Source organism: Fragaria vesca, linkage group LG2 (genome assembly GCF_000184155.1).
Source record: "Fragaria vesca subsp. vesca linkage group LG2, FraVesHawaii_1.0, whole genome shotgun sequence".
Taxonomy (NCBI): domain Eukaryota; kingdom Viridiplantae; phylum Streptophyta; class Magnoliopsida; order Rosales; family Rosaceae; genus Fragaria; species Fragaria vesca.
Genome location: NC_020492.1, coordinates 15,889,263 through 15,913,005, shown reverse-complemented (window position 1 = coordinate 15,913,005; position 23,743 = coordinate 15,889,263). Strand labels below are relative to the sequence as shown.

General features: G+C 40.0%; 4 protein-coding genes across 4 annotated transcripts; 1 reads left to right on the top strand and 3 right to left on the bottom strand.

The window, feature by feature from the left end:
• The first annotated feature begins 169 nt into the window (after positions 1 to 169).
• On the top strand, positions 170 to 859 carry LOC101305634. The gene has a single exon (XM_004292525.1). It carries the CDS (start codon positions 170 to 172, stop codon positions 857 to 859), a length of 690 nt encoding a protein of 229 aa, XP_004292573.1.
• Positions 860 to 4,709: 3,850 nt separating this feature from the next.
• On the bottom strand, positions 4,710 to 6,060 carry LOC101300200 (40S ribosomal protein S18-like). Its single transcript, XM_004290561.1, has 4 exons — positions 5,969 to 6,060; positions 5,719 to 5,879; positions 5,219 to 5,407; positions 4,710 to 5,079 (listed from the first exon to the last, which is right to left on the bottom strand). Exons 1-4 carry the CDS (start codon positions 5,969 to 5,971, stop codon positions 4,974 to 4,976), a joined length of 459 nt encoding a protein of 152 aa, XP_004290609.1. The 5' UTR covers positions 5,972 to 6,060; the 3' UTR covers positions 4,710 to 4,973.
• A 1,264-nt stretch (positions 6,061 to 7,324) lies between these two features.
• On the bottom strand, positions 7,325 to 16,894 carry LOC101305340. The gene is made up of 9 exons (XM_004292524.1): positions 16,622 to 16,894; positions 13,920 to 16,532; positions 13,340 to 13,481; positions 13,126 to 13,208; positions 11,780 to 12,021; positions 10,781 to 10,867; positions 9,851 to 9,950; positions 9,289 to 9,499; positions 7,325 to 9,171 (listed from the first exon to the last, which is right to left on the bottom strand). The coding sequence occupies exons 2-9, from the start codon at positions 16,422 to 16,424 to the stop codon at positions 7,325 to 7,327; spliced, it is 5,217 nt and encodes a 1,738-aa protein (XP_004292572.1). The 5' UTR covers positions 16,425 to 16,532; positions 16,622 to 16,894.
• Positions 16,895 to 18,764: 1,870 nt separating this feature from the next.
• Positions 18,765 to 20,862, bottom strand: LOC101299918 (40S ribosomal protein S24-2-like). Its single transcript, XM_004290560.1, has 5 exons — positions 20,715 to 20,862; positions 20,450 to 20,491; positions 19,789 to 19,959; positions 19,217 to 19,303; positions 18,765 to 19,046 (listed from the first exon to the last, which is right to left on the bottom strand). The coding sequence occupies exons 1-5, from the start codon at positions 20,787 to 20,789 to the stop codon at positions 19,014 to 19,016; spliced, it is 408 nt and encodes a 135-aa protein (XP_004290608.1). The 5' UTR covers positions 20,790 to 20,862; the 3' UTR covers positions 18,765 to 19,013.
• Positions 20,863 to 23,743: the final 2,881 nt, after the last annotated feature.

Here is a 23,743-nt window from a genome sequence, read left to right as displayed (position 1 = left end):
CTCTCTCTCTCTCTCTCTCTCTCTCTCTCTCTCTCTCTCTCTCTCTCTCTCTCTCAACTGTCAACATATATATTGGACCAGACCAGAAGAACCCCAACTCCAGTCCAGTTCTTGTAAATCTCCCACTCTTCCTCTTCCTCTTTTTATCTCTCTCTCTCTCTCTCTCAGAATGCCAAGCACCCTCGGAAGGAACTTAAATCTCTGCTTCACAAAGATCAAGCGGCCACTCTTGACTCTCCAATCTCCTCCCGTCGACGATCACCGATCTCCACCAACAACTACCTCCACCGTCTCCACGGCCATGTCATCCTCGACTGTTATAAAAAACTTCAACTCCCTCTACGACGGAGACCACGCCTTCTTCGACTCCGCCACCACCTCCTCCTCCATTAAGTCTTCCGATCTCTCCACCACAGAAACCGAAAACGACACAGACACCACCGCCGCCGCCGACTTCGCCACCGTCTTCGCCTCCCAGCGCTTCTTCTTCTCCTCGCCCGGCCGCTCCAACTCCATTGTCGACCAGTCCTCCTCCTCCTCGTCTTCCTCCGACCTCCACGCGCCCTTCAAGCACAACAGCGTGGCGGTGCCAACGTACTCGCCCGACCCCTACCTCGACTTTCGGCGCTCCATGCAGGAGATGGTGGAGGCGCGTGAGCACCAGACGGAGGACGAGAGCGTGAAGGTCAAATCTAACTGGGAGTTCCTGCATGAGCTGCTCCTGTGTTATCTCGCGCTCAACCCTAAGAGCACTCACAAGTTCATCATCGGCGCATTTTCCGATCTCCTCGTCAGTCTCCTCCCCTCACCCAAAGATCCCGAGTTCACCGCCGGCGTCTGCGAGATTTCCCGGTGCTAGTGTTGTTATTGGGCAAGTAAAATGTAATTATGGGATCAACTTTATTTTTGTTATCAATCACATCAAAAGCTTTGGTGACCTGGTCCTTCATCTTCATTTTCTTCTTTGGTTCTTGTTTCTATGTACGTATATGGTTCTGAGTAGTTCATTTCAGGCTCAATATTATATGTCAGATGTTGTTGGGAAAATGAAAAATGGCAGTGTAGCTTATAACAAGGCCTAGGCAGGCTGCAGGCTATAGTTTGGAGAAGAGTACAACCTCCAATTATGATTCATGTTTTTCGTAACATGAGAAAACTAATAATGAAACTTTTTAGGGTAACAAGAGGTGGGGTTGTGGTCTAACTAACGTTAACACGTGAAGTTGTGTAGTTGTGCCTTGTTAACACTAGCTCGATCAAGAGATTAGAACCTACACATTCTAAGTATGTTCATAACGAGATCGAGTTCAAAGCATAACAGCTAGCAAGTTAGGTTAGTCCAAAGAAGCCCTTGTAGATGATCAGTTTTCCGGTGTATACTCCGGTTGTCGTTATGTCGAGAAAGTCTTTGATGAGGCTTTTGTCACGTAGCGAGACAAGGCGATGAGTTTGGTGTTGTATAGGATGTCTAGCTAAAGCATAATGCGAAGACACACTGCTATTGAGGTCGGTAACGTACCAATAATGTGAAATCATAAGTTTATTTCAATTCTTACAAAAAAAAAAAAAAAATTCAAATGAAGTCTTGTATACGATAAAAAGTCTTGATTAGTTGAAAATACTTCGGCTCTACTAATCAATCCACATAAAATTGTCCATACATGTTACAAATCAACCGGGAAAACCCAAACTCATCCCTCTACCGTGTTACTAGTAACCAGTAAAAATCAATTAACATAGTAGCCCACTTAAGACACTTTCTTATCGTCTCAAATGAGAACTTGCATTTGATTTATGAAATGTTGGATTTTTGAAGCATAGTAAATTATCATTTCATGAATTACCAAAATTCCAAAAAGAAAAAAAAAAGCAAATTCACTTCCAAAGTCAGGAATCAAGACAAATCCGTGCTTTTCAAATTCAAATATAAATGTATTTGTTGTAAACAATTCAAACAAACAGGTTAGAGCAAATTCAGAGTTCAATTACTCCCATCAGGTGGATATATATCACTTCTTCTTTATCTCTGTGATGGATGATATGGTTTGAGTTGAGTCACGCTCCAAGAGTCCACTCACCTATTTTGAGTATTTTCTGATCACAAATCCAATTCACTCAGCTTGTCGATGGATTTGACATATCACGATTTGGTCATGCTTGTTTAGTTGGTTTTGCAAATCCATCCAACACGTCCCTTTTAGCTTTCTAAATCAAGAACTAATAAAAACCCTAAACTTCAAGGGTAGTTGGGAAACCCTGTGCGCCCATTGATTTAATTAAGTTAGTTAGATAAGAGTCCCCAAATATAAAATTCAATATGTTTAGGGATTCTGATTTACTGGGGGAGTAATAAAACAAGGCAGGAACTGAGCCAATTAGCCAAATGACAAATTAGACTAATAAACAAAAATGGTGCAGAGACCAGAGAGAGAGCTCAGTGGTGGGTCGTCTCTCTTGGTAAAGAAAGATGTAAAGTCTTTAGAATTGGAAAGAAAATATATGAATAAGCCAGCAGTACCAAAGCAGAGAAGGGATCAAGGAATCTTGTTTTTGTCTCTCTTTTATTTTCTAGTTTCTTGTTGCTGGCTCGATTTGTTTCTGGACAAGTTTGAATATTTATTTTTCAACTTGAAGGTGAGGACAGATTGGAAATCCATCATGTTAGGATGTAGAGGAAGAGAGCAATCTAATAATAAGGTCTTGTCCACCGCACCCGACTTCTCACTCTCCCCGTTCCTCAATAGTCAATAACCAGTGTGACCGTGTGAATTGTCCACTAGTTGATTGGCATGCAAAGGTTCAGTTTCTTTGGCATGATATGGTGTTCTTGATGTTAAATTAGGCTTTAAAAGATGGAAATTTAGAAATGTGTAACTGTTAATTTAACTCAATTGTTATGAAATGTTATATATTAGTTGAGTTATTCTAACGATTTAAATCTTAAGAGTCTAGTTTCAATACTCCGGAGCACTATAGAACACTTTGTTATTAAAAGTTAAACTAACATAAAAAGTTATCATTCAAACCGATCGACTTGTAATTTAAGTCATCAAGATCACCGGCCGTATATCTCCTTCATGCAAGCTAGTTTGTCATAAGAAAGATTCATCCAACTGATTGAGTAGATCCATCTAAGTTGCCCTAAACCCTAAGGATTGAACAAGAGAGACCAGATTTTTACACTTCCATCAAGCCCTCACCTTTAACGCCTCTACTTGAATGGAACAACAAAACTTATGAATCGAAAACCATGTGAAACAAAACTGGTTTGGATTGGCTCTATTTGCAAATACCCGTGAATCAGAATTCAAACCATTTAGTGATTCAGAATTCAAACCATGTAGTAAACTATCTCAAATCATACAGATGGCCAACACGTTATTGTTGTACCTTTTTTTTGGCTTGAAAAGAGACCAGATTTACAATTGCGTCACGTATGTTGGCAAACAGGGATCAAATTGGAACCTGCAATTCGTGTTGTTCTGGGTTTAAGCTCATGTTAAAACCATGATTGATCATACATCATACTGATAGGAACTTTGTAACCAACCCGGTAGAGACAAAGCACACACTTGCTGGACCTCCTTACAGATTGTGTATATCAAAAATTCCAATCACACCACATGTAATGAGAAAAAATACTCACATAACTACAACTATAGTGAACATGTTTCGTGGGTAAACTTGAGTTGGGGCTTGTTTAGTTCGCACATTGCAGACTGATTTTGTGAAGAAAGTTGTTCTTTGCCATGTCCATTAGAGTGAAATGAAAAACTCCACCAGAATGATACTCTATAACTTTTCTTAAAAGAAAAAATTGTACAGATTCATTAATCAGAGTAAAAGATTACAAGTAGGACAATACAACTTAGTCACAGTGTCACACTGACCAGCCTCTATCAATTCCACCTAGCAAGAAACAACTTCTAGATCTGGATGCTCAAGAGATGGAGGGCACCAAGGCTCAGCCAAGACTGATCGCTATCAGTCGACACATGCAGAAAGGGAGGACCATATAAGCAAAAGGGCTGCCTATGAAAAACGTCGACATGCCAATACACTCACCTATTTGGTTGGTATAAAGCTGGGACAAACTCTTTCCCCTAATCCTTTGTTAGTCAGAAGTTACAAAATTTGGGTTAGAAATGAAAAGTTTAAAACATTGCCAATGTTTGATATCACAACCTGAGCTACTTCAGACCACAAGGCAAACCTATAAACAGTCTAAAATCTAAAACGCAACCTTTAGGCTGCCATCAGCTGGGTTTCTATCTACAAGAATAGAAACCAATACTTGATCTAGTAGAAATAATTCCAAACGGAAGGCTTGAAAGTTTGGCAGTAACCATGAAGAGGGAGATGGTGGGCATGACAAACTATAAGTGCAGGAGAATAATGGAGGGATCTAAAATAGAACTCGTCATAAGCCAAGCAAACATGAAACTTACGGCACACGGCACACGGCACACCTAACTCTCAATGCCTCATGAAAATCACCCCAACACTCACTGTCAATCCTTTGGATCCACATCAGAGTGATCGAGATATTGGATTCAGAGAAGGGGGAGAGGGAGGACTGGGCTGAAAATCATATTCACTAACCAAGTTCTAGGGAGAAGCGAGATAAAACATAATGTCATATTCACTAACCAAGTTCATTTCAATACCAATGTTTGGTAACGTAACCATGATAGAGCAACAAACCAATTTTAGAGGATAAGATTGGAAGTTACAATTAGTTGGAGTATAGAAGAGGGGAAAATGAAAGGTGAGATACTGTTATAGACTAAAACATCAACATTGCAATGAAAAGGAATATATGAAGATATGAAGAGTTAACATTACAAAATGCGACCAGGAAATAATCCAAAATATGGAAGTTCATAACTCAAATAATATGCCTGATATATTAAGAAGCAAAATTTTGAAGCAAAATATCCAGAAAGGGTCATACGAAAAAGCTTAAATGCAGATTATCGCTTCTTGGAGACACCAACAGTCTTTCCCCTACGACCAGTAGTCTTGGTGTGCTGACCACGTACCCGAAGACCCCAGTAGTGACGTAGACCACGGTGGTTCCTGTTAACGGAAGACACAATATCATCACAAATCTCTTCAAGCAATTCGATACCAATTCAGGAAATGCAACATTGATACAGGAACAATACACATCAAAATAAATTTTCCAATTAAGCTAGTCAAGAAATTAAAACCGGACCTGATTTTCTTCAACCGCTCGAGATCATCTCTCAGCTTCATGTCCAATGCATTGGCAACAACTTGAGAATACCTCCCATCCTTATAATCCTTCTTCCTGTTCAAAAACCAATCTGGAATTTTGAACTGGCGAGGATTCCCAACGATTGTCATGAGGTTATCAATCTCGGCAGCAGATAGTTCTCCAGCTCTGCAGTAACATAACCACATCAATCCTAACATCCCAAGGTAAACAGAAGCATTTTACCAATCATCAACACTACATTGCAATCAAATAACTCATACTGTTGTACTTGTATCCGCAACCTTATTCTTGAATAACAAACTAAACCGTATAATGCATCGAAAACACAACCAGGAGCAACTAATATCTAACCCTAAACACATCACTCCAATAACTAGCTAACAAATCTCAGCGAAATGTCGAGAAATCAATATCTCAATTTTGAATATAATATACAGAATCAACGAAAATTGGAGAGGTACTGATGAGAAAGGCACCTCTTGTTCATGTCGACGTCGGCCTTTTTGCAGACGATATTGGCCAAACGGCGGCCAATACCTTTGATGGAGGTCATGGCGAACATTATCTTCTGCTTGCCATCGACGTTGGTGTTGAGCACTCGCAGAATGTGCTGGAACTCTTCGTTCGCAACCAGCGACTACATTTTCGAGTTCCCCAAAACAAATTAATTAGGCAACACTTCAAATATAGCCAAGCATAGAGAAGGAGAGAGAATGAGAGACTCACCATGGCTAGGGTTTTGGGGATCTGAGCAGCTCCGTGACTGTGTGTGAGAGCTTGAAGGCGGAAGTAGAAAGCACCAAAACCCTAATATTATTAGCGGCTTCGATCTTTGATAAATGCTTTATATACTCCCTAATTAAAGCTGGACTGATCCATTATAAGATTTAGCCCACCTCAAAAAATGGCCCAAGGTTTTTTTTTTATTTATTATTTTTTTTTAAAGAAAAAGAAGGCAACTAGAAATCTCTACAACAACAAAATCAAAATCCCATTTTCTTCTGCATGTCACTGTTTTCCGGCGAAAACCATTTCTCCGGTCACTGATCCGCCCAGCGATGGCGTTTTCTCCAACAACGAATTCTTCGGTTTTTTGGCAAGTTCGTCAAGCTGAGCTGGAGGAGTATCGATGGAGATTAAGTTGTCAACTTGTTGTCTTAGTCTCCAAGAAATAGTACCGTTGCCCAGTAGTAACGTGACCCAATAGTTGATCGCCACGTTAGCTATAGTATACGCTCCGCTTTTGTCGGTCACCAAAAAGAAAAAAACAGTGAGCGCATGTATGAGCAGCTTTTGGTCTTGTAGCTGAGAGAAAAACTTTACCCTAAATTCGAAATCGCATATGCGATAAAGTTGGCTTCACGAGGAACATGCTTGAAACTTATCTCCAAACTCACGATGTATGCGATACCTGATCGAATTCTCTAGAGGGAGCACATATTAAATTGACCAAATTTATAATTAGTTTGGAATCTCCTTCAACACAGTTGTGGCAAAGGGCATGCTAGAGGCCATTTCAAATCGCTATGTTTCGTTTCAAGGTAATCTCCAGATTTCCACGGTTGAAATTTCAGCAACCGAGACCATATCTTCACTCGTTTCTAAAAAATCCGAGGTTAAGAATCTTAAGATATCAACCTTCTAATCTTAAGATATCCAGCACCAACATTGTGATGAGTTTATCACCATCACTGCGAAGAAGTAGAGTTAGACAAAAGATAGAAAACTCGGACAAAGTGCATAGCAAATTAGGAGGAATGAGATTTCAAGTTGAAGCAATGGATAGTTTTCATATACAAAAAAGCACCTAGAGGCCAACGAAACACAGCCCTCCAGGGCGTCTGTCTAACTTCTAAACTTGCCACTGCACTAAGCCTGTATGGGTAAATGGATTATATATTTACTTCCAATACTACTATGGGAATGATACAAAAACGACCATGACCAGGTGCTTGAGGTTTCTCCAGCTAACAATTAAGGAACCGAATACTGTAGTTCTTAATCAGCTATCAATTTTTCAATGATGTTACTCTCCTGTTAGAAACTGCTACCAAGGCCCCTGTCAGTGTATCAACATAAAGATCAACTAGCCTGGCCCTGGTTTGATAAGACTGTCACCTCCGAAGCACCAAATGAGTTAACCCCACCAGATGCACAGGTATTGCTCGAGTTGGGCTGTCTGAGACTGTTATTATCAACATCAGAATCAAAATCAGATTGCAGCAGGGATTTGGTGTTCACATGATCCCCGTTGGAAGTGAAGTCAACAGCAGGGGCCTTGGATTTCCCATTACTGTCGATATTAGTCCCACAGGAAGTTGAGTCGACACCAGGGGCTACAGAAGTCCCATTACTTTTATTAGCCCCACACGAAGGATGAGAATTGTTATCAGCTGGAGTTGATACAACTTTGTGAGTGTCCTGCCCATTGCCAGAGATGCAAGTAATGCTGCAGCCAAACAGCACAGTTGTATCTTCTTCTTTTTCAAGACTCAACGGGGGAGCCTGGTGAAATTCATCACTGGCTACCTTGCTAGTTTTGGTCAGAATTCTGGCAGAACACTTGACAGATTCTGGATGCACCCCTTCCGTCACTATAGTAGCGTCCTGAATACAAGAATGGTTATTCTCCACTTCACTAGTCTCAAGCATCTTTTGATCAGGACGGGAAATAGATTCTTCAACTTGCAAATGTTGAGAATCATGATGCTTATGGTCCCTTGCATCATGAGATATCTGAGATGTAATCTCTGAATCAGTGCCAACAATATTTTCACCGGAAACTTTGGATTCATGAACTAAAGATCCATTCTGGAGTTCAGTAGCATTATTTGCAGTACACGGGTGAAAATATTCTTCATCATGTGGACCAAGGGGTTTAACGATGCCATCTTCTATTATTGGCGTACTGTCCCTGTTTTCAGTACCCTCCCCTAAAGCACAAAGAACTTCTATACCAGAATCAATACCTTCAGAATGAAGATCAGATGTCCTTTCCACTTTAGACATGCTATGTTGGTTGTGTTCGGTGCCCAATTCCACTTCCTCAACATCAGGAACAGAAGCTGAATTTTGAAGTTCAGTTCTCTCTTCAGTTTGTTGATGAGCATCAGTAATTGGACCAGTAGGAATTGTCAGAGTATTGTTTTCCTCTGGTTTATCATGAGAATCAATACCTTCAGAATGAAGATCAGAAGTCCTTTCCACTTTAGACATGCTATGTTGGTTGTGTTCGGTGCCCAATTCCACTTCCTCAACATCAGGAACAGAAGCTGAATTTTGAAGTTCAATTTTCTCTTCAGTTTGTTGATGAGCATCAGTAATCGAACCAGTATGAATTGTCAGAGTATTGTTTTCCTCTGGTTTATCATGAGAAACACCACAAACAGGCTGTGAATCTTCAGTTTGTTCATGAGCATCACTAATTGAACCAGTACGAATTGCCGTAGTATTGGTTTCACCCTCCACATTATTATCTGAAACACCACAATTAAGCATTGTATCAGATTCAACAGCAACAAGTTCACCATTTGCCTTGTGTTTAAAGGATTCCGTTGCCTCAATGTCTGCTCCAACCAAGAAACCCTCAGCAGTATCGCAAAACAGCTCTGGCTGGTTCTGTTTGCTGACCAATTCCAATGCCCTCGCATTAGCAGAATTTTGGTATTCATTTATCTCTTTGGTTAGCTCGAGAACATCACACACTGAATCAGTAGGAATTGGGATAGCATTGCTCTTGCTCTCCAGATAATCATGAGATACAGAACTGATATTCTGTGTGTCAGATTGAACAGCAGCAAGCTCATCATTTCCCTCATGCACACACGGTGCAGGTGCTTCACCGTCAGATCGAGCCAAATGTCCCTCATCAGTATTACAAACCACATCCTTCAAGGTTTCGTCATGCTTGAGATCAGCGAAACTCAAACCTGCAAGAGAAAACATGTCATATATACATTATACCACCAACAACATACAGTTGACAGAAAAACATGCCAGACTCACAAAGGCATTTCCCAAACAAGTAATACTGCTTTACTAAGTACCTTTCACAGGACTCTCGTTAGTTTCTGTTAACTGGTTCAACAATGGTTTCTGTAAAATATTTACACCAGGGAAAACCAAGATATTCATGTTCTTCATCTTCTGCTTGCTTGATTCTTCAAGGGACTTAAAACCAAAAACAGAAGTCCATGTTTCCGTCAATTCTGAGATTGCAGGTATGACCAATCTTTCAACTTTTAGAGAGCAGAGAGCCTGATCATAAATTGGCACAAAGAGATTGAATGCAATGAATCAGTACACTGAGGAGCTAGGAAAAGAAGAAGAATTTTCACACTATCACCAAAATTAATTACTCCAATAAACATAAAATAAACAACTCTAGTAAGGTTCTAAAACTATTAAAAAGGGGAAAAAATATAATTTCAGAGTAAGCATAAGCTGTGAAAACAGAAAATCTAAACCATATTTTGATCTGTGAAATCAAGCAGCAACTTACAAAAATGTTTTAACTCCCAAAATGAAAAGAATAGAGTTTCAAATTAAATCATATCTTAAAGCACATGTAAAGACAGGGAAGATGCAAGGAATTGAGATGAACATTACAGATTCAATCGCACTCAGAAGGCGGCGGCACATTCCTTGACGCCTATACATATAGCGGGTTCCAATAAACGGCATCTCTGCTAAATAGTTTCCATGGATCCTGATTTTCCAAGCAGCAAAATAATGACAGAACATTGCATCAAACAAGCACTCTCAAACTCATGCTACTACTACTTCCTTAGGATTACAGCAACATACAGGTCAATCAAAGAGAGCAATATACCAGTATAAGGATATAGTAAGGAAATCATGCTTAAGATCTCTATCACAACCACATCAACAAACAAATGTAGAAGGAGAATGAGCAATGCAAATAAGGAAGACCAGAAATCAGGAGTCTTTGAACCACTTTAGAGCAGCTAAAGCCGACCCGGTATAATTTGCTAAAAATAAAAAAGGTTTGTAGATTTTGAAAAGGATAACAAACGATGAGAGCATAACCATTGCCTTGATTTGGTGTGTGAGAGAGATGGAGATGGATGCCAACCTATCCCAGTTTTTAGTATTGATTGCCTACCAACTAAAAAGGAACACAGAATCCAAAATCATGATGATATTGGGTCAGGGAAGGCAATAAATATGGAATATGATTCTTAACCAACTCCATTGCCTAGATTGCATATGGAACTGCCATCAGCATTGACAACTAGAACTTAAATGTTCAAAGAGTCAGATAGACACCAATGTTCATGAGGTATCATTTACAAGACAGATACCACTAAACTGATCAAGGCAATTCAGAAGAGAAAAAAAAAAATGAAAACAATCGGTTAACAAGAGGCAATTGGAAAAGAAAGCTTTACAACTCCAACATTTCTTTTCTTTAAGTGAGACTTAAATTGGATTTGATGACGACTTAGAACTACCAAGTGATTCTGTCGCAAGTTGCAAGTAATAAATCTATGAAAGCATATGTAGCCAGACACATACCTAATGGTTGCGGCAGATATGATCTCATCACCCCTCTCTAGAATTGCAGTGAAGAAACTACCGTAGTTCAGTCGGTTAAAATTTGACCTGATAATAGCAAAATGGCAAAATCTTTAAATCTATGAAACCACAGATTAATTGATCTTTTCTACACTGTTGAAAGACATTAAAGAAAAAAAACAAATCTCAAAATCATAAAAGAAAAGAATATAAATCTTCTATCAAGCTTTTCCATGAAAAAGACAGAAAAAAGAAAGACATATACAAAAAGAAAGATGTTTGAACCTCCATACTTAACATAGAAAAACATGTAGATTGCAAAGATATTGACTTCCATGGACTGCAAGAACTGCCCTTGAAGGGCATAGTATAAATTGCAGAATTTTCATTTACGCAGAAATGGCATAAGATTTATGATAGAGAAGCGAGTGAGAAAAGAGTACAAAGTTACAGAAACGAGGGAACATCTTCCTCATTACTCAGATGTTCTCCCCACATTTGAATTACCAAAGCTTGTTCTTAGCCAAAAATTGAACAGTGGTACAGAAAAGTTTAATAGTTTAACAGATGTTCTCCTCATTACTCAGATGTTCTCCTCATTACTCAGATGTTCTGCTGGGAAAACTGCAGTATAATACTGTAGTCAAATTAATACAAGAAAACCTAACATTAATACTTTAACAAATGTGTCTCACGCCGCAGATTTGGAGAAAATATTAACAATTCTTATATATTAATTGGACATAGTGTAATTACTGTGAGACAAGATATTGGCATTCACTCAACTGGACATAGCATACACATATAAAAACTAAATAGAGAAAATAACGCTCACTATACCAAATTGTGAACACCATAGTAACATTTTGTATTTATGAGAAAATGAAGTGATCAAAATTAATCATGCTAATTCCAACTCGAAATCCAAACAATTCTAAATTAATCGAAAGTATTTTAACACCCAAACAGAAAAGACAATAGAGATTAAAGTATGCTTACCCACGATTATAAAGAATGTTATGGATCAGATTGACTCCACTTCTGTGGTCAACCATTGGCAGAAAACACTCATCCATAATTAAAAATGCAACAGCCAGCTTGGCATTGCATTCAATTAGCTTTGATTTGCAATCAACCTTCTGTGGTGTATCACCGACATCAAATCGGCGAAGGAGAGTCAATGAAAACCCTTCTTCCACTTCATGCCTAACTCCGAGAAGGCTCTCCAGTTTCTCAAATAGCTGGCATGACAAAACTTATCAGTTAACACAATAGACAGAGATCACAATATGCAGAGGAAAATCACAAGAAATTCTCTCATTAAATAAATAACAAGACAAAAATAAAGACATAGGTTTACTAGTTGGAAAATAAACAATGCACACTGTAATTATGTACATTTTTTTTACTTCAACCCTATATTCAAGCCTACACTTCCAAGTAAAAGATACACAGTAATTTTATAAATCTATCTATTAGTCCAAAACTGGTTATATTACAATTGTGTTATCCATATCCATGCATGTGAATATGATCATCCACGCTACAGAAGTGACTTAACATATCTTCGAAGAAAAAATCTACAAAACTCACGAATTTTGATTATACATCTCAAAACATCAAACACGAATCACTTGGATGAACTCTAGCCGACGTCAATCTCAGGTAGCAACTGGGTAAAGTTAAAAAATAAAAGAAATAATAAAAGAAATGGGAGCTGAAGTCAGTCAAGTCACTCTGGTGGAGCTGCCAGCCTTCAGAAATGCTGGCATAAAAATTATAATCTTTTGAAATTTCTATTATGTGGGTCCCACATTTGGTAAAAGCTCATAACCCGCCGCATGCCGTTGTTAACTCTTTAACATTCTTTTACAAAGGATAATAAGGAAATAAGCTTAAAAACTTCAGGGTGGAGTAAAAGTTTGCAAAATGTCCATTTGACACCTTGGTCGTTTTACTTTTCCGTTTCACTTCTTCATTTGACATCTTGGCATCGAGCGCATTAAAAAGCTGAAAATGGTCATTGAAATTTGCAAGTGCCCGAATTTCTAATTAAATCAATGTTTAACACCATGCATGCATCTATAAGCATTCTGATATACATATATACTGCAATGTAGTTACTTCAAAAGATATGGTCAGATATCTTCCTACCATTCACGCATTCAGAAATAAGCTATCAAATCATTCAAACACCTTTTGCAAATTAGGAAAGACAAGTAGTAAGTTAGGTTACAGCGTACAGATTCATGCAGGAACTACATATATAAGGAAGCCCAAACTTTTTTGTTCTGATCGAAGCAATACCATACTAAAGTTCCAGAAATAGATCTCAAATGTAATACCTCTTGGCAATTCTTTGCACAGAAGGATGGACTGCTGGAATCACCATTTACAGCATCCTTTGCCTGAATACAGCATTGATGATCTAAAAAGAAAAAAGAAAACTTCGCTATTATAAATGGCCAAAAGTAGTTATTTTAGGTAATACATACAAATAGACATGAAAGGAAAGAAAAACGAGCACAGAGAAAAAGGTCTGAGAGGTAAAGTGACTACATTTTTCCTCACACAAATGGCAGGTAAGTAATACTGACGCAGCTACATCCTCACTACCATCCCTTTCAGACATATTCTCATCAAACATCCCACAGAATTTGCATGAGCAGTATACACAGTGCCAGTCACCAGATGGGAACTTCTGCAGAAGGTACGAATTAGAGTTCTCAACTACAAGAATAGATGCTAAGACATTAATAGTCTCCAATCTATATACACATAAATCCATTCCGGGTACTTCTCTGATATGCTATTGTAGAGCAACTAGAATGGAAAGGTATAACTTGAGCAATGAATGACAACCAAAAACAAGTTACTCTAGCCTCAGAGTATACATCTTATTAATGTCATCAAAGTACGAGTGAAACTTCCCATTCTGTAACAAAACATCCCAGCAAGCAATCAGACAAAGTGGCACCTCAATGATGCTACATACATTACAGTGTGAACTGTGAACAGAAAGCCCAGTCCTTTACACTATTTATAATGGCATTATGAGGCAGAATAGACACAGATCAAAATAATTTATTTGTATTGTCAATAGAAAAATATATAAAACCAACTGACAGTGAATACATACCTTTATCTCCAAGCAACTTTTGTGGAATGTTGATGGACAACCATCACAACATATCAAATCTCCTCCGTCTCCACAGATCCCACAAGTATCATCATTTGGGTCTTCCATAGTAACCTCTACAGAGTGGAATCCCCGGCATTCAGACTCTTCCTGTTTATTCCATGAGTTTAGCAGGCATTGCAAAAGGGAAGATCCAGAGTCTGTAAGTATATATCTAAGAGGCTCAGAGTAATCACTTCTAGTATGAGTTACAAATTCTGAAAGTGAGATGGTTTCGTCACAGCAACCACAATGAATTCCATCTCTGGCAATTTTACCCTCAAGCAGCACTTGTCTCTTCCTCTTGTTCATGTACTTCAACTTTGAATTAAGTGACAGGGTTCCCAAGTCAATCATCCAAGCAAGTACTGTTCTCTTTCCATCATATGGTATGTAGCCATCATTTTCGGAATCTGCATTCTCAGAGTTGCGAACTAACAAAGCACATCGCTTTCTATTCTGAGTCTTCTGCCGCTTGTGATGCTGGACCGAACATAGCTTTCCCTCACATACTGTGCTTTTTGATGCATCCTTCTCAAAAAGCAGATGTTTTCCTTTCAGTGACTTACCCAGTTTCTTTCTCCTCTTCTCTTCAATCTCTCCATCAGAGGTATCCCCATTCTTTGCCTTCTTCTTGGCATTATTTTTTCCCTGTCCTCCACCCTTTCCCTTCTTCTTCTTCTTCTTCTTGTCGCTCCCGACCCTCTGTAGCATGCTGAGTTCCTCTGGTGGTATCAGCGTAAATTTAAAACTGCTCTTGCAAGCCATTGGATCAACATTTTCACAACTCATTTTAAGAGAATTGTAAGCCTTGGTTACTGACCAGTGAGTCTTTCCTGCTGGACATACGTACACTGCATCCATGTACTCTTTGCCATTCCTCGGCCTACGTTCGATTTTCCAGCCTGCAGCCAGAATCATTTTAACTATTTTTTCGCTCACTGCCTGTTTTAGCTCACGTAAGCCATCCTTCGACTTGCTTTCCTGTTGTTTATCTCTGCTTTGTTTCTGTTTCTGTTTTTTATGTACATCCCTGTCCACATTGTCCACACTCTCTGAACCTTTTCCTCTTTTATCCCTTTTAGTTTGAGAAGAGGCCTTCACATCCGATTCTTTCCCAATCCTCTTCCTTTCCAGATATGAACCATTAGTCAATTTACTTGGTTTCACTCTTTGTGACTTCAAACCCAATTTGCTTCTTAAGTATACATTTCCTTCCTTGTCCAGATTTCCTTTCAAAACCTCACTACTGTTCTTCCCAGATCGTAACTTCTTTCTAAACCGACCATCCAAGAGATCACTCTCTTCCTTTTCTGAAACTTGAGGTCTCCCACGCTTACCTTTCAACTTCCTGAATCCATCACCCGGTCTCCCACTTTCTTCTTTTTCAACCTTGGGTGGTCTCCCACGCTTACCTTTCAACTTCTTTGTAACCCCTGTAACCAACTGATCCTCTCCTTCATTTATCACATCACGGAAATTCTTCTGAGACCCATCATCCCGTCTACATGGAAGAACCAGAGCACCATCATTCTCTGCCATACACCCACCATTCACCACAGTCCGTGACCGCAGAACCCGACAAGCAACTGGCGCTTTACCACCCACCTCTGTTTCCTTCACCTGCTTTTTATCCACACCGCCACCATTACCAACCAACCTACTATTCTTCCCAAACTCAGCTACTTCCACACTTTCACGCTCATCCATTTCACTATCACTCTCCACTTTATCACCATTACTCTCTGCCTTAATAGCAGCTCTCTCTGCCTCATCACCACCACTCTCCGCCTTCCCACCATCACTCTCTGCCTTATCAACATCACTCTCTGCCTTCGCACAACCACTCTCTGCCTTTACACCATCACTCTCTGCCTTACCACTACCACTCTCCACCTTACCGCCATTACTCTCCGCCTCACTACCATCACTCTTCACCTGATCACCACCGCTCTCCGCCTTATCACAATCACCATTCACCACAGTCCTTGACCGCAGAACCCGGCCAGCATTCAGCACTTTACCATCCCCCTTCTTCTGAATACCACCGTCAACAACATTCTCACCCTCCTTAACCAACCTCTGCCTCTTCCTTTTCTCCACAACTCCCACATCCTCCATCTCACCACCATCTCCCTCCCCCTTGTCACCCCCACCATTCACCACACTCCTCGACCGCAGAACCCTCCCACCAATGCCCACATTACCATCCCACTTCTTTTCCTTCCCATTCTTACCCTCCCCATCATCCACCAACCTCCTCCTCTTCCCAACCTCCCCTCCTCCCTCACCACCACCATTCCCCACAACCCGTGACCTTAAAACCCTCCCCATAATTGGCACTACACCATTCACCTTCTTCTCCTTATCATCATCAAATTCCGGCTCATCCCCACCGTTATTCTCCTGTCCCACTGTTTGCTTCTCTCTCTCAACCTTCAACCTGCCAGATCTCAACCCCTCCATCTCTAACAAAACCCACAAAACCGCAGCTCCACTTTTCTATTCCAATTTCCTCACTCGACCCAAAACCCCACAATCCCCCATGAACACTTGATTACATGAACTCTGCAGCTAAATAAAACACTTGCAATTTTTATTTAATTTTGTTTGAGAAAGAAAAAAACAGAGGAAAAAGGGTTGAACACAGAAAAAGGACTGACCCAGATCACCAGTTGACGGAGTCAGCAGCCAATGCATCCCAAAACGCCGGCGTGCGAGTCACGTGCGCCGGGAGAGCTTCAGTGATTCCGACATCGGCGTTTGCGGAATTTCGGATTGGAGAAGAGAGAAAGACAGGGAGTGAGAGAAAGAGGGGAGTTACGTGACAGAGACAGAGACAAAAGACAGAGACAGAGACAGAGTGAGGAGAGAGGGCTTTGGAGGATTTTAAGGTTTTAGAGAGAGAAAGAGAGAGAGTGCTTTACCCTTGCTTCATCTTTCTCTCTCATTTAGTTATTTGTATTTATTTAATGGAATGTAGGGGTCAAATTCTTGGTTCTTGGTGTTTCCCTCCACAAAAAAAAGAAAAATTTATATAAATGCGATGACTCTTTTTCTCTTCTGAGATGGATTTGTTTCAACGTTTTTGACGTTTTGGGTTGTCTCAGTCTCTCAGAGACTGAAAACTAAGTCGTGTTCTTTAATCTCAACGCTCTGGATCACTTCACACTGTTCTTTGATACCCAGAGAAGAATACTTGATTGCTTGAGTTTGAGGACTTGGGATTGTGAGTTGTGACAAAGATCAGTGTTAAGATCACTACTAAATTTGCTTCTCGTCATTTTACTAGGAATATAGTTACAAAGGTCGTCTATGTCACCCTGGTTACGGAAATCAACATCGACGATGGTGTGTTGATGTATGCTTTTTTTATTTTGCATGCTCAGTTTAGCTTATGTGTCTTAATGTGGAGTGTTGGTGTATCAACTCGAAAATGAGTGTAATATGCGGGCATTTTGTAAGATGATTTATTGTCGATGAAATAACAGAAGCATCATAATCAAATTCTGGTGATAAGTGGATATTGTCGTATAATGGTTTTATGTTAGAGCGTCGGGGTGCAAATTTTTGAAATAATAATAGAGCGAAATTCATAATTATGGCGCGAGAGTTTTAACATTGGTCGTTGTTGCATATAATTTATAGTTTTATTATTAATTGTTTAAACAACAGTTCCTCTAGTGTTTTTTTTTTATATGTAACCACCATAGGACATAAGTGGTTATGAATCCTTAAATTTTCAAAATCTTTGACCAGATTTAATGTGATTCTTTCCCCTATTTTAGACATTGATGTTTATGTTGCAATACGTAAATGACATATTGATACACCATTGTAAGGATGGAAAAATGATAAAGAAAACCAGACCAGGGAATTGTTGATTTGTTACTAGCCAAAGTAAGAATAAAATTAGCCAAAACTGACATCTAATCATGGAATGTTATTTCATTCTTTTTGAGGTTGGATTTTTCAGGATGATAATAATTCAGTACGGAAACTTTTCAAACAAAAGAAAAAAAAAATTGATGTTTAACTTGAGTGGTATATGAAAGGCAAATACGAAGCTGCAAATGTGTGCAATGTTTTTTTTTTTTTTTTTTTTTTTTTAATTTAAAAGAAAAAAATATATTAGATAAAGGTGTCTCTAATGCACCTAAGGTTTACAATGTCAAAAGCAAAAGCCGAAAACGCTTCCGGAGGACTACACTCCTCCCAGCAGCATAGCTTACTCAACCTATGTTGTTAAGCTCAGTAACACATGACGTACGAAGAGAATTTAGGATGATCGTAGTGAACAGGATATGTTCCAAATCTAACGACTTCCTGTTGACTTGTGTTTCATAGGAATTCCAATTATTGGTTGAACAAACTCACTTGACTTCCTCAACTGTTTGACTACGTGTCTTTAGTAACAATCTCATTTTGCCTTACCGAAACATAGGAAAGTCATGTGTGAATGTACTGTAGCTTGCAGGTGTGTTTTTAAGTTGGTCACTAAATACAGAAAACTAGTTTTAGCCATTGTATGATTCCGCACTCAGGAAAGAACATTAGAAAGATTATTGATTCCCAAGTGGACCAAGAGACTTGCCATGGAGACCCGAAAGTAGGTAAGCAAAGGGCATTAACAATAGAATTCATTCATGCAATTCTTCTTGAGCATGAACCACCAAGCAAAGATTGTTTTAGTAAATACTACAGTAAATTGTTACCTAGCATGTTCTTGACATGCTTTGTGTTTAAAAGAAAAGAACGGCAACTTATAATCCAACAAGATGTGGTATTCATCTGATCAGTCATCATACTCAAGCTCAATATCATTAACATTCATAAGTTGATTCACAACACGGCCAAAAGTCAAAGAGTTAAACACATACATTAAATTCCACAACTAAAACATCATATGCATCTTTAAAAGTTTAATATTAAGGTGAAGTTTTATGCTTACTAACAAAAATTAAAAACAATGACAATGAGAGTGGCCAGGCAGAGAGGCTGCTGAGACAGAAACCCGCTGCCCTCAAATGCAACGCAAAAACATGATACAGAAGCTCATTTCTTCTTGGCAGCGTCACCGGCCTTGGTCTGCATGTACCATTTGCAAATGTTAACATAAAATAGTTAACCGAAAAAATAACATAAAAAAAAAAGTTCCAGAAAGTAATACACAAGCTTGAAACAGTTATTTTCAGGCTCTACCAGAAGAATGCACTACCTCTGACCAGCAATTCTTAAAAGAGAATAATAGTTATTACCTTCTTCACTCCGCGAATCTTCTTAGCTCTGTTCTTCCGTTCTTTCAGTTGCTTCCTTGACTTTGCCACCTTAGTGTCCAGCCCATTCTGTACCAGTATCCAAACTTAAGAACCAGATGAAAAAGGTCTAAAATACAACTTTTTAAAAAACTTCTGTGTTTTGTGTGAAACTATATACTTGTTTATTATTCTGTGAAACTGTAATACCAAACCTTATAACCTCAGTTAACTCAAGAAATTCAAAGCCTGCTTGTGTAACGTCTGAAATAGTTGTACCAAATATAGGAGGAACAGGACACATTAATTAGAAACTGTAAAGTCATCACTATCCTGTGCAAAGATGCCCATTCAACATTATATGACATAGGCAAAGACCGGTGATAAGGATCACTTCACCACTCAACATTTCCTCTTTCTCTATAGTCAGTGAATGATAGGCCTTGTATCAACTTATTCCAAATAAAGAAAAACAATGCGTGTTTTGATTGATCATAAAAGTTAAAAATGAATATCAGTTTTAACATGTCACCTGTGTGTTATAGAATGGGATAGAAAAGAGAAGACAAATTTACCCTGATCAATCGGTACTTGGGCTCAAACTTCTTTGCATTCTCTACAGAATCATAAATCAGGCCAAAACCAGTGGACTTTCCCCCTCCAAAATGGGTGCGGAACTTGAACACAAAGATAGAGTTTGTATCCTTCACTTCATACATCCTTGCCAGTTTCTCCTTTAGCTCAGTCTAGTAGAGAGGAAGCAGATTATTTTAATAAATGGACGTTCGATATACCAACCAATAAAACTCACATACACAGATGTCTCAACATTTTTCTTGTTTATAAATAACACCATTAGATTTCAACAAAAAAAAAAAGATACTGCCCTACTGGTGTACATTTAGAAAGAGAGTAGTTAAACAAAAATTGGTTGATTCAGGAGTAGCAAAGTTGATACAGTTAGATAGTAAACCCAAGTTTTCCTAACCATTGTTAGGCTAGTAGAGAACATATATCTGAAGAAATTTTAGTTTGCCAGAGTAAAGCAGACCAAAAGAACTCGACACCCACAATTCCAAGCAGCTCAATGTAGTAACACACGAAATAAAAAAAATAACAGTTCATACTTGCAAATTACAAACAAATCAAATACATATAAAAACTACAGAGACCTAAACTGTATCACATGAAAACCAAACATTGAACGAATCGAGAGCTCTAGGACATAAGCCATACCTTAGAAACATTGGGTCTTCCTGGATGAAGAACATCGATAACCTGCACCAAGACCCAAAACACACGGTAAATCCAGCCAGCCATCAACCAAATATGGATCAAATTCTTCATTTTAACCCACAGCCATGCTTGTTTTACTACTCTCTAGTGAAACCCAGCTGAAATTCAAATTCAAATTTATCATACGATTATCTCAGTAAATATCTTTGTTGTTTCTAGACACTTTTAGCTAACCAAAGCGAGGGTTGTAAGAAAAAGGCCTTACGAATTGCTTCCTGGAGAGGAGACGGTTGGTCATGAACTTCCGGGTGCGGATCGTCACAGCCTTGTTGTCCGCCATGGCTTTCTCTGCGCCTCCTCTCTTCGCGCGTTTGCCACCGCAAATTTGGGTTTAGGGTTTGGAAATCCGACTGGCAGCCTATATAGATATTATTGGGCCGATATCCAACTGATCTCATTACCAAAAAAAAGATATCCAACTGATCTAAGCCCATATTTTCCTTGCCCAATACAAAAGTTGGAGTGGCAAAACCCGAACCGACGATCCAGTCCGTCTCATAAACCGAAAATTTTTGTACACACCAAAGTGCAAGTGAACCTACAAACTAATATATAATCTTAGCCTTATCAAAATTAAAACCCAAAAGGCTAATCCAAGTGTTTCAAACACATGAGATGAGGAGACCACGGTTGAAGAATAGATTTTTCTATCATGAGTGTTTAATCCTTAATCTAACCAGATCGGTTAAAACGGCTAGATGTTAGTCTTCATATGATTTTTGTAGCTTAATCGCCATGACTTGCACATTGATGTGTACCTTAGTGCGTGGAATCCGCTCACTCATAAACTCGCAAGTAATCGGAACGAATGAGAACACTCTAGCCAAATCATCTTAAGGGTGGTCATGGATTTCACGAACATGCATTAGCGGAGCTTGAAACAAAATTTCAGAGGAGTCGACATTTATGGGGAGGGAGGGGACAATATATACCAAAATTTTAAACTTAATACTAATACAATAAGACCATATTTAGAAGGAAATTTTGAAATGGCCAAAAAGGGGCATGGCTCCCTCCCGCCCCATAAAGGATTCACCTTTGCAAACATGTGACTTGTGGAAGTTGCATGTCACTACCCGCGCACTGATTAAGAGATACGCTCAAAGTCACTTATAAATACTTGACAGACAGTGAATTATTGAGGTAAGTCACCACACTCGTTTTCACTTATTATATTTCAGACTAAAACATATCAAAACATACTTTTTTTTGTAGGTTCTCCATCCAATTTAATTTACCACTTATCGGGGGCAGCCTCTTGATTTGACACTTTGTTTTTGTAGTCGGTTGTGCATAAAACAACCTCCTAAGCCAGTAAACCAACAGACATTCCACCATGACCAAGACAACCGAGGCCGCCTTAAGGTCCCGTCCATGAGCAGGATGGGCCGGGCTCAACCTCGGTGGCGACACTAGGCCGGGAACGGCTGCAGGAGGCATAGGGGAAGTCTATATTCGAAACAACAATAAAGACAGTTGTCCCACATCGATTTCCAAGCAAAGAGAACCCACGCTGGGCCATAAATACGGCCCAGCCACCAACTTGTCAAGTATCATTTACTACGTCAATAACTATACTTCACCTGCAAATCTTGACTTAATCATCGGAGGAGGAAAGACCGGAAGCCTTGGTCATCCTTTTGTTCACAGGTCATCTGGAGGATAGCTAATCACCCAGCGGACACGCCATCAACTTCTGCAACCCTATCCGGGATTGTACAGAAACATTTGGCGCCGTTTGTGGGAATCATTACAAAAAGCTAGCGTGACTCAATGACTGGGTTAAGCGAGCAGCAAGAGCAAGATGTAGGACGGGAAGAGCAAATGGAGGTGATATTCGGAAGGACCCCGAAAACAGTAGGGGGAAGTTCACGAATCACAGGGAGAGCAAACCGAGAGGAAACGCCAAAGGGAGTGGCACAAGATCTCAATTTCCAAGAGGTAGCCGAGATGTTGGAGAGGATGAGGGCCCAAATCACTTGGCTGGAACAACAAAGAGTCAAGGATCAGGAAAAAGCCTCCAGGAGGGAGCGCATGTTAGAAAAGGATAACGCCACGCTCATGAACGCGCTAGCCCGAGGGATTGAGCACCGGGAGGCATTGAATCGGGCGGCCACGTCACAACAGACGGGCGCTTCGGCGGGAATGAACCGTAGGATCGTGCATTTAGGGACAAATTTGTTCCCAAAGGAAATGCGGGATGAGGGACCACCATCCTTGCCTGAGATAATCCCGGAAATCCAAGCCGGTAGACTAGGAGAGATGGAAGAGACCCTAAGAGCTATCCGGGATAACGTGGCGAGTTTAGTTGAAAGAATTTCGGATGCCGAGAGAAGGGCGTCACGCAATCCAACAGCCAAACCGCTGAAACTTAGCTATAATGGAGATCGTGATCCTCATCTTTTCCTTGATAGTTTCAAATCTCACACAAACGCTAAAGGATGTTCGGATGCAATATGCTGTAACATGTTCCAAGAAACCTTAGCAGGGGAAGCACTTAGTTGGTTCTACGAGCTCCCATCGAACTCGATTGATTGCTTCCGGCAGCTGGTTGATAGGTTTGTCAATAGGTTCATCCTACGGACGGACGGGCAGAGCACCGCCCAACTGTTTAAAGTAAAACAAGATAGGGGAGAGAAGCTGAAAGCTTTTGTGAATTGCTGGCAAGGAGCCACAGCCAGAGTCAGAAACTTTGACAAAAAGGTGGCGGAGGAGGCGTTCATTCAAGGATTACTTCCTGGGAAGTTTTTGTATGTAGTAAAAATCGAAAATCCACAAGGCTACGATGAGCTTATGGAAATGACGATTAGGCATGCACAGGCAGACTATGATACTTATGGGGGGACCATAGCCGGGAAAAGGAAGGTCAAAGGGAGAGAATGAGGTTCGCCGATGCAAGTGGTCCAAGAGGTTAGGGCCTGGAAGGGAGAACGAGAGTCAAACTCGTACTCGTCTGGAAAGAGGTAGAAGGAAGGGAGCGAGAGGAAGGCAGGGAAACAGTATAACCTGCAATGGAAGGCAAAGGGCCCCTACCAAGATACCCAGTACGCGAGGGCGACACCGGCAGGCAAGGAGCAATTCTCAGCGCTCAACGCCACCTACGAGGCGATATGGAACGAGAATAAGACAACCATTTCGCCTCCCTCGGCCAGGAAATTCCCCGCCTCTCGGCCCACTAAAGAGGACACGGGAAAATTTTGTGGTTACCATGGGGAGGCAACCCACCACATAAAT